This window comes from Calidris pugnax, unplaced genomic scaffold, assembly GCF_001431845.1.
Source record: "Calidris pugnax isolate Ruff unplaced genomic scaffold, ASM143184v1 scaffold18, whole genome shotgun sequence".
NCBI lineage: Eukaryota > Metazoa > Chordata > Aves > Charadriiformes > Scolopacidae > Calidris > Calidris pugnax.
The window spans coordinates 17,292,120-17,303,519 of NW_015090812.1; the positions used below are offsets into that span (position 1 = coordinate 17,292,120).

General features: G+C 38.6%; 1 protein-coding gene across 3 annotated transcripts in view; it reads right to left on the minus strand.

Annotated features, from left to right (window-relative positions):
* The window catches only part of BCAR3 (breast cancer anti-estrogen resistance 3), a 94,613-nt gene that overhangs the window by 67,331 nt on the left and 15,882 nt on the right, over nt 1-11,400 (minus strand). The window contains exons 1-2 of one of the 3 annotated variants that reach the window (XM_014939017.1): nt 11,271-11,394; nt 4,190-4,517 (exon numbers count right to left, since the gene is read on the minus strand). In XM_014939017.1, the coding sequence (XP_014794503.1) occupies nt 4,190-4,509 (320 nt within the window). In that variant the 5' untranslated portion in view covers nt 4,510-4,517; nt 11,271-11,394. Of the gene's footprint in view, nt 1-4,189; nt 4,518-10,888; nt 10,927-11,270; nt 11,395-11,400 lie in introns of those variants that run through there. The other 2 variants (XM_014939018.1, XM_014939015.1) reach the window with 2 other exon arrangements.

Genomic DNA, 11,400 nt, shown 5'->3' on the forward strand with positions numbered 1-11,400 from the left:
AAAGATTTAAGTATGCCTGTATCAGAGCCAGTATCAGACATGGGACTACATGGGTGCTGTTGACATCCAACTAAAATGGTGTAGAATGTCAAAATTGGTCTTTGAAAACTGCCTTCATCACTACAATCAAATGTCCTGTGACAGTGCTAGTTCTATATTGCTTTTAAGTCTTGTTTATCTGAGGGTTATTTGACTGCATTAATGAAAAAAGCATGAAAATTCAGCAGGTCTGTTAAACTGGAATGTCAGTCACACCAAGTGCACACCATTTCTTCTGTTAATCCAATGTAAATTCAAGGTTTTTTTTTTAACAACATGAGGCTATGGCTCATCATCTCTCTGATTTTTATCCAAATACAGGTACGACAAATCTTGCTAATAAGGACTGCAGACTTTTGGTGTGTTTGGTCACAGAAAAATGAAGTGAGTTTGACATTTCCAATATTCACTTATCTGAAATTAAATGTGCCTTGTAAGATTTATAGAGAGTCTAAAATTATGCAAATAATTGAGCTACCATGCTTGCGAAAACTAGGAAAGTATTGGGGGCCAGGGGTAAGAACCACTTGTCCTTCCCAAAACACTAGAATAGGGAAAAAGGAATTATTCTACTTTTCTGAATCAGATACTAGTCAAGACAGCTGCACAAGGCCATGAGTACCAGCATAGTGAAATGAAGCACTTGATATAACAAATACAGCCAGTATTCTTTGCCTTATTAGGAAGAGCAAGAAAGATGTCTGGGCTGACCCCCTTCTTCATCCCCACAAGTGTGAAACTATAATAATTAAAAACAGCTTAGAAATTCTGGGTTTCCACACCGCAGCCACAAGACACAGGCCAAAAAAAGACCACAGGTTCTAGCAACAGACATGCATTTGAACAATTTTTCTTTTAAATAAAGGTATCATAATGTAAGGCAAAGCTAATTAAACAAAGATAACCCATGGACCAGGTGTCAAAGGGAAATTCCAATTATGCTTTATTTAGGTTTAATTGTTCTTTACTATCTGATGTTGACATTACACACAAGCAGTTTTGCAGTTCTTAACTTTCAAGAGAGAATTCTTATTTTAGCCCGTAAAAGCGACTTTCAAGAGCTCAGCTGCTTCTAAATTTGGCCATTTAATTATTTCCAAGAGATTCTAAAAATCAGATATAAGTGTTCTTAAGAAATAAAACTTTTTTGCCATTTGAACTAACTACACAGGTGTATATTCCCAAACCAAACAGAAGAGAACGCAACCTTATTGTATTGAAAGTTGACAAAATAATTTCTCCAAGTTTTCAGAAATGACTATCAGGTTTGAAGAGACCTCATCTCTCTTGTGTGTTTTGTTTGGTTTTCCCCCCTGAAACTGTATGAATTAGCTACTGCAACATTAGAAGAGTGCTTCTGTAAATCAGAATTTTATTTTTCCATGTTAATCTAGAATATACTAGAAATTCCATAAAGATATACTATTCATGCTCATATAGGTGTGAACGTCCTGACAGAATATGATCCTACAAACAAATTAGTATACATACACTTCATCTTGGCTGCAGATGAGGGCAATGCAATTAGGTAGCTGTAATATAAGACAGGAGAAAAGTTTCTGGAAATCACGAGAGTTCCATTAGGGAATGACACAATTGTCTTTTTCCTATTGTCCTCACTTTGGCTTATTTTTTATTCCACAAAATTATGTATTGTGTATTTATACATTAAAGATTTTATTACCTATTTCGAATTACTGAAAATGTTATCATAGTAATGTTTCTTAAATTAGAACTATCAAACTTAAACTATGACATGCCTGAGTTACAGCTCGGTATAATCAGATCCATGTGCGCATAAACACTGTAATCCTAATGACTATTAGTTCTGGTCCACTGACATCAAATACAGCACTTTGGTTGAACAATACATCATGAAAAAGTTTCATTAAAATGTGTGTTCGCACTTCTAATTTTTGTGAACAGCATTACAGCAATGAGAGACTGATTTCCACCTGAATGAGAATATCCATGTAATGTTACACTATCTCACAAGTTCCTACACTGAAACAGAAATATTACAGGGCTTTTTTCATAAAACTCTGATAGGGTAACATGGACTTCCCTATATTATTAATCCCAAATAATTTCACTATGAGTGTAAGCAACAGAATATATACCTTAGCATATAAGGAAGAATGCTTACCACAGGAAAATCAAATTTGCTCTCTCAATTTTCTTTTAAGTATACTAATGAAAGGTGCAGAGTCATCCCAAGAAGACTCAAGAAGTGAAATATATGCTGACTGTCAAGTTGGTACTGTCTTCTGCTCTAATACAACTGGGCTGTAAGGTCATGGAGCAGAATGTATAAAGATCCATTGTAAAAATTATGGAAAGCAGAAGTTAGAAGTTGTTACTATAGCATTCCACGTGTATTTAGCAAAGCAATTGGAAGATCAAACACAGAACAGCACTTGCTGCTATGACTCAAAAGTCACAAATTCTATTAACAAACTGCACTAACAACATCCTTTGAATCTCTTATTGTTTCAAAAGTATCCTGTTTTAATTCTGATCAGGCAGAACTTCCTGACATTTTCCTCTTAAGCATTCTGTTCTTACTCTTACTGCTTATGCAAAAGTGTTCTTCACAGGACAAGGAAAGTTATCTGTTACAAGTATAAATATATTTAATATGGAGGCTTTGGTCTCTGAAGAAAAACATCTCTTGCAAATCACATTTAGCAACTGCTCTTGAGAAGGAAGACATAAAATAAAACTTACAATGTATACCACCATATTCTTTTTATGGCAGCAGCCCCACCTGCTTGCATTCTCTAAAAGTATGCAAATCAAAGAAGCAAATTATGTTAAAAAGCCAGTTCATGTAAGCAGGTACATCTCAGAGATCAGTGACAGAGGAATACTAAACACACTGAGGCCCTTTCTTCTTTCAAAGTGAATGGGGTATAGAGAAGTAAGGTCTATTTTCAAGTGAGAAGAAAGCTCAATCCTGTATGCCGCAAGCAAAAAGCATACAAAAAACACTCTACACACACAACCCCACATAATTAGAACTGCCCTTCCCTCACAGGATTTAAAACCAAGAAATCTTATAATGATGGACACAGCAAAACTACACATCCTAATTCAGAATCTGTCATTTGGTTATCTTTTCTCAATGTTTTACTCTGTCACCCAAGCAACCTAACACATTCTCATATTTGTGCCTTTAACTGCATGATCTACTGCATTACACTGTGGTTTTCTTGCATTAGTGGAAATTTTTTCCCATTTTATAGACCTCAAAATAAAAACAAAAAAAAATTAACAAAATTATTTACTTTTTTTGTAAGCAGTGAAGTATCAATGATGATAATAGATTCCCAAAAGAAACGCTAGCTATGAGAGTAGACTTCTTTCTCAAGAGACATGAATATAATAACCAGGAAGCGAGGCAAGAATAATTTAAAAAGGATCGTTTGCTATTAGCTCAGTGTATGTTGGGTTACACTGAGTCTTCAAGAGAAACAGCTAATATGTAGCTTTAGGTTGGAGGCAACTGGAACACCACTCTCTTCTTTTCCTCTGCACTACATTCATATAAGCACAGGTTCCAAATTAAGCAAAGTTTGAACAGTCCAACTTCTTGGTTAAAACTGCTCTCTTAGAATAATGCAAAAGGTCATTTCAAAGCAATTCAGCGACTTCTTGAAGTTTCTGCCATAGGAATAGTACATGCAATGCTATACCTTTTAAACATTCAAAGGCAAGACTACTCCTTAAAAATTATTTTTAAAAACCACACAGATATCAAAAGAAAAACTAAAAATATAAATCACTAGATCCCACTGAAAGAGTGGTATAGAAGGACAGTTTAAACAGGCATGAGTATTAAGAGCTCAAATACTGGCTGATCTTATTGCAAAAGGAAAATTATTTTGAAGCCTGGGATATTCAGTAAGTCAAAAAAAAAAGAATAAATCATCAGAATTCCTGAAATCTGTGCATCAGATTCACTCCTCCCCCTCCTCACGCTATGTTTTGTTTGGTTTCTTCCATCAAGAACCTAAATTGAGTACTAGGGAGAAAAATCAACCTGTTAGAATGTGGAGTTATAATAAACAGCTGCATCTATAACTGGACATTTAGAGATCTAGAAAAACGTATGCCACAAACATATGTAAATTAAGGTTTTATAAGGTACCTGGCATGGAGTTTGTTGCTCTTCCCATTTTGTGGAGGGTGCTCTTCTATAACATCCTGTACAAAAGGTGGCTGCTGCCGCTGTGTTCTGGTATATGGCAATGTTCCCATGTGGCTAAACATATCACAAGACCTGATGGGAATTGTCCCCTTCTTCTTCCTAGGGAGAGTGCCATGGATAGAGATGTCTTGAAAGGAGTCTGTGCGACGCTCAGTTGGCGAAGGTTTAGTGGTCAAAAGGTCCATGGAAGAAGCTAATGAGAACTGGTGGTTCGCTGGGCCGTTTCTGGGAAGACTTGAAAATTTTCCTGCAGCTATCATTTTTGGTTCTGGAAAAGTAAAAGCAAGATTTATCGTTGTGCGTCAACCCACAAAGACCCCACTTTAATGTAAGTTAAATAGCATGACTAACAAAGGCATTTAGAATTGAACTTCCATTTTATTTTGAGGCAGTCGGATGCCTCAAGATGTAGTCTGTATTATATTCCAGTCATGTTGCTCCCAACTGCATGTCAAGCGCACATGTGTATTAACTCTTATAAATGTGAAAAGTCACAACAAAAACCAACACATCTGGACATACATGCAAGAGCAGGCTCTGAGCAATTCTCCATTTTTATCCACAAAATTCCTCTTTTTTGCTCTTTCACATCCTCTGAAGACTCAGACATGAACTTAGAATCATTAATAAAAAGAAACATTTTAAGAATATTTTGCACAAAAAAAATAAAGGACACTCTGCAGCTTGGTTTGGAAGAGTATGTTTCTAAACCCAGTAGTTGGCACACTGTGAGGAAAAAACTGTTTCTGAAGAGTTTGCTCAAGTGATAAATCTAGCAGAGAACTGGCCACATATTTCTAACAGGCTGTAAACTAAAGGGCTCTACCCAAGAGATAAGGGCAGGAGCAGATTACTGGAATTCTCTTCTTCAGCATACACAGACTGCTGGCTCAAATCGTTGTTGACATTAGGGATTTGCATAGCTGTCAGTCTTTTGTACAATCAATTACAGCCTGCTATACAGGATGGGTTTTTCTGTTATCGTGAGCAGAAAACTTTGTGAGACAAACATTTCAGGCACATTAAAAGACTGCTGTTCTGTTCCTCAAAAAATGCTGCCTTGTGCTCACTTTATAGGGCTATATTACAGAAGACAGGGTACCTTATCCTATCCAGTTGTATTAGCCTTCAGAAGCCACTCTATGGAACATACACACAGACCTAAAGGTCAACCAGTCCTACATTATTTAACCAAGGTGGTAGTCAACCAGGTGCCTCCTTTAAAAACTGGAAAAGCAACAGAGGCAGCAGAGATTGATATGAAATCAGAAAGCAGAAGAGCTTTTGGAAATAAGAGTTATGGACAGAGAGAATCTGTTCTGACCTTGGACAATTTTCACGCTGAAAAACAAGAGTAGCACCCTGAAGGCCCAGCAGCCTGGAAGTTGGCTGCTCACAGCTGCACAAGAATTCCTCTGGTTTGGGGGAATGCACAGGTGTTGCAAAGAAAACAGAGCTGCCTCTATAGTCCTCCTGCCTCAGCATCACAGGTACTATCAAAGTGTTGCTGCACTGCAGCTACTATTTCTTCTACTCAGAAGTTATCCTGACAGGCTTAGTTTTATAGTAACACTAAAGCTAATCTCAAATTTATGAAAGAATTCTGCTATTTCCTGTCAGTTGCCTTGCAAGGACTCACACGCTGGATAAGGTTTCCAGTTTCAACAACAAATCCCTTCCCACTTCTACCTTACTGAAGGTCCTACAATAAATATTCATTAACTAAAGATGATAAGTAGTATTTAGATGGTGTTTTTTTCATCTTCAATTTGTCAAGGCGCTGGTTGAGCACAGCTATACTATAGTAGAAAAACCTTTGGAAACAACATCTCTGCCCCAAGAGAATCTGTTTGACTTTGGTCAGGTTTCTTACTGAAAAAGAGTAGAAAAGAGTAGAAAAGTTAATAAGAACTGATACTTTTAGTTACACAGATCCAAGTACAATTTGAAACCCTAAAGAAACTAAACTACACTCTCAGAAAAAATCTGCCATAAATTATCATAGAGGCCCCTGATATGAAATACTGAATCACCTCTCCATTTATTATGTGGTTTGAGGACACAGTTTCCGCTGGTTAGTACTAAAAGTATCATATAATTGTTTTCAAAATAATAATAATAAAAAAGTGCTGTAAAGTTAGTTTTGCACTACAATTGTTCTATGCAAAACAACTGGACCACAGATAGGAAACTCAAAAATGCAAATGCTTACCACAAAGCTACAACCTCCTATAGCTAAAACAAACTGACAGAGCTTATTTCCAGTAAATTTAGCTTTATTATTAGGGAGGAATGATAAAAATTACCTCAAACAATAGAGGGAAGGTGGGGGGGGGAAGCTTCTTAGAATTCACACAATCATTTGAAAGCTCAACATTATGTGTTTACTGGAGTAAGGCAACAAGCACTATTTATAAAGAGCCTGAAAAATTGGAGGCTAGCTTACGCATATAGCATAAACATGTTGTTACTCTTCTTTTGGGGACTGCTAGGGTTCTGTGCTTAATATTCATACTTTCTTATTGGTTTATAAAAACACTTCCAAACCTCTGAAGTCTGACTATTTAAGTGCAGGTTATCCAGTCAGAGAGATTTTCCTTAGGCTCTTCTGCAAGATTACCAGCACTATGCTGAAATGCAACACATGACATTTCATGCAAACAGGTATCAAGACCAAGCAGGTATAAATATAACCAACAAAAGCTTTGGTTTAAGAGTTGATACCAGATCAGTCCACAATAGACTTACAATGACAGTAAACTGTCAAGCATTTCATGTTTGAGGATCCATAAAGAAAGCTGAGAGTTCCCTCTCCTAAACAAATCACAGGATTCCACTGAATTTCACTGAATTTTTAGAGTTGGAAGGGACCATAGAGATCATCTAGTCCAACTCCCCTGCTGAAGCAGGATTACCTAGAGCATGTTAGGATAATTATTATAGCAATCCAGTAGGTTTTCAATCCAACAGTCTGAGAATTTTCTACAAATACACAACGACCCTCTGAAGCACAGAATTTTCCATTTACACCCCCCCCAAGAAACCCTTTCTAAGAAAGAAAACCAAACTCCTTCAGTTATGTCCTAATCATTGCACCTTTTAAGTCACTCTCAGTAATATCCCATGATTTACAAATTCAATACCCAGTCCTCAAATTCACACTTGAGTTTTGTTTTGAAAAATCAAGTTAAGAGTTCGAAAGTTAGACTGAAACACCTACATTCAAGAACTTGCGAGATACTTCGCCACAATTATGTATGTAAAGAAGCTCTGATAATATTTTGAGCAATCCTCCCTTCAAAACCCCTCAAGACAAACAAAAAAATAATCAAAACTGCAACCCCCTGAAACAACAGTTCTGCTAACTTCCACCCATAACTGTATCTGCTTGCCTATGTGCTGCTGCACTACGTATTCTTCATAAGTATATACTAAGAACCACAACAATTAACTCGGTAACTAAAGTCCTGCCAAACTATCCATACATTTTTCTCATATTGAATGTAAACACTGCAAGGAGGGAGCCTCTTCAGCTGAAGACTCTGGAATGTCTCAAATACTTTAGCATATGATTCAAAGAATGTTTGACTTTACTAGATACAGAAACCTTGAAAATTTCACCTCCTAAGAGACAACGTGCTTTGAACATCTGCCATCATGCTATCAAAAATGGAAATGGTAGAAGTCATAGCACAACAATAGCCCAAAATGAACGAAAATTTAATTGTACACATTCCCGTTTGTCAAAATGCAGCATCTAACAAAACAGAGCACTTTGGAAGTCATACGAGTTTCCCCTAATTAGATGCAAACAAGATCGAGTCATGCCAATATAATGTTAAAAATGCTAAGTGAATTTGTATTTATAGAGAGTGTGGCATTTCTCTTTCTTCAGTCTGTAATTTGGGAAAGTATATGGGAATGGAATTGGCGGGAGTCAGACTGTGAGTTCAGAGAATTGAAAGGCATGAAAGGTTTCCAGATAATAAAAAAACTAGACTATGTCAGAAGTTATGAATGAGGATGAGGGTATACAAATGAAGAAGTCTTTAAAAACAACATGGCATTTAGGAAAACAGTATGAGATTGGACAGAGAGTAAAATATGTATCTGGTGGGCAAGACCAAACGTGCACCAAGCTCTAATCCAAGGGGGTGTGCATCTCTTCACATCATTGCTCAAAACAAAAAAGAACCATGTGAACAATGAAACAAATAATCTTTGCTTCCCCAAACACCACACAAAATATCCTTCTGCTCATTCCCGCTTGGCTTTGGGACGAAAGTACAAACTCTCTGTCTCAGCTTGTCTTCATGAAAACTTTCTGATGTTCACACAGTCTGAAGAAGAGTTCTAATGGTTCAGTCAACCTGATACAGGTACAAGGCCCCCTCCATATCACAATATAACACTAGTGGCAGTAGCTGTTACTTTGTTGTTTCAATAGATTGGAGGAGGGGAAGTGAGGGATGGAGGAATCTCCAGTTTGGCCTCAGGGATTCAGGAATGGCATGACAAACAGTCCAAGGCTCTATATGCTCATGCTAATGGAAACCTCATAAAAGGAAACAGAAAAGCAATTTAAGAGTTCTGAATCAAGCTATTCCAAAACTCTGAGTTATATCTCAACCAGTTTTGGACATTAAAAGATTCGCACTTCTCTCGAAGTCTTACTGATCTGCAGTCCGGCTAATTCTCCCTGTTAGATCAAAGTCTCTGAAGTCTACACCTAGTGTTAGTGTATCATCACAATACTTCATACAAAGTCCTACCATGTCTTTATCATTATATATACTATGAAGTTAAGAGAGCTTGAATATGGTATAATATGTCCAACTGAAGAGCAACTGCTTTATGTTCTCAGGTCTTTACAAGATGGAGTCAACTTTTGTGAAAACCCTACTTACTTTTGATACACAGCTAGTCTCCTCATAACCTTCTCCCACCCACCTGCCCACCCTCCCTCCCTCAAAACCAGTAATGAGTAGGAGATACATTACTCTTTCCTCTGCTGTTACTTGGCACATTAGTATGCAGATGCACACAGGAAAAAATGAACATGATCAACCTTAATGGCGAAGCAAGTCAAGTTCAGGACAAAACCAGATCAATTTCCTCAGATTTATTTTTTGTATAGTAAGAGAGTAAGGGAAACAGAAAAAGCATTACTGAAAAGCCACTAAAGTTAACATATCATAGGAAGAAGTACAGTTAAAACTACAACCACTATAAATTCAAGGTAGATTTCATGCTAACTGTCTCCCTAGAAGCAATATCGTCTTATTAATTAGTATAACAATAAAAGACAGGATTCCTGCTTCCAAAATGGTTTTAGAAGCAGCTTTCTACAATCTGTATCTTCTGCTTTTTTTAAAAAATAAGATGAACTGATACAGTAGCTGCTATAGCAAACAGGTCATAGGACTTTGAGAAGAATATTAAGGTTCAAGAACCTACAGCCTGTTATGATAAGGAGAAATAGATTGGGAAAGCATATGCAATAGTTCAAAGGCTTTAAGCTACTATCAGAAAAAACATGAGGCTGTCAAACATCAAAAACTCCCCACAAGATTACAGCCAGGTCAATGCTTCCAAAGGATCTTGAAGTGCTATTCAAATGTTCATGCTCTCTTTCTCTCCCCTTACATATTTCATACCATTTCCACCCCCCTCATACATCCTTGCACTATAATCTGACAATCTACTTAAAATGTTTGGGTTTTTTTAACTATTGTTCTCAACAGAAAGCACACAGGACAGGATAAGTTATCTTTGAAATTTTTGTTTCAAGATGAGAGAAACAGATAAACCCCACGTTTCTCTTCATGAATTTTCACACGTAGAATGCCTTCAAAACTATGAAAAATATCACAAAAAAGCAATCATTTAAAAGGATTCAATAATAACTAGAGATCTCCTCATTTAGCCTATACTACGAAATTATCTCCAAAACTTAAGTGCCCAACCAGTTAGCTGAGTAATCCTGAATGGTATGAAGCCTTGAGCTGAAAGAAACACACTCTCCCCATTTTGCTGGCAGAAATAGAGGACTTCACCAAGGTTACAGTCAAATCTAAGCGTTTTTCAGCTAATGCTTCAAAACACAAGCTTTTGTTCCCCGTCTAGTATAGAACTCATTTATTATTTTGCATGCTCCTCTGTTCCCACGATGTTGCTGAAAAAAAAACCACCAACCACCAAACAACCCACTCTAACTGAAAATGAAGTATTTAAAAACTTTTTCAGCAGTAAGTATCCACTTGATTATTTTGAACTAAGAACCAACTTATGGAAATTACAAATTTGGACAGAAATAAGCGCTTTTATATACGCTCCTCTAACTGATAAAAAAAAAAAAAAAAAAGACGCAGTACTTGCTTTCTCTCTACTCGGTGCAGTATCTCAGCATCTTAAGTACACCGGTGTTTTACACTTAAAGAATATTTAATAGATTTCCATAGAATTTCTTCCTGTAAAACCTAAGCACTAGATGAAAAGTCACCGCCGCAGGATGAGGGCTCGCCCTTCTCCGTTCCCTGCCCCGACAGAGGTGGAGGGACAGCGGGACACTCACACACACTCACACACAACCAGCTTTTCGTTCTCTGCCCGAGAGGACAAGGCTGTCCCCGCCGTTACCAGTCTGATCACCGCCGCTTCTTTTCAGGCTTTCTGAGGATTAGTCGGAGGTTTTGTCCTGTCCGAGCGGACCTCCTAGCAGCGAGTCCCGCCCCGGTCCCTCGGGCGGCGGTGCCGGGGTGGCGCGGGCAGTCGGAAAGGGTGGCCGGAGGCCGGACCCGCAACAGCCGGGGGTCCCGAGCACTTCCAGGAAACGGGACGTTCTCAGTAGAGAGAGGTATGGCCGTGCCCAGCCGTGCCGCGGTAGGCGCCGGCGCGCACCCTTGCACCAGCCTGCCCTAAAGAAGAGCAGTTCGCGATAACTAAACCAAGCGTGACTCAACCGGAGCCTTCCGAGCGCGCCTTATCGCTCGCTCGCCCGCCCGGGCCGCACAGTACGGACCTGGTTCCGCGGCTCCACCTCGGCAGACGAGACCGGCCGCCTCCCGGGCGCCGCTCACCTGGTGAGCGCGGCCCCGGCGGGCGCGGGGCGGGGAGGGTGGCGGTGGCGCCGGGCCGGCCCCCGCAGCCCC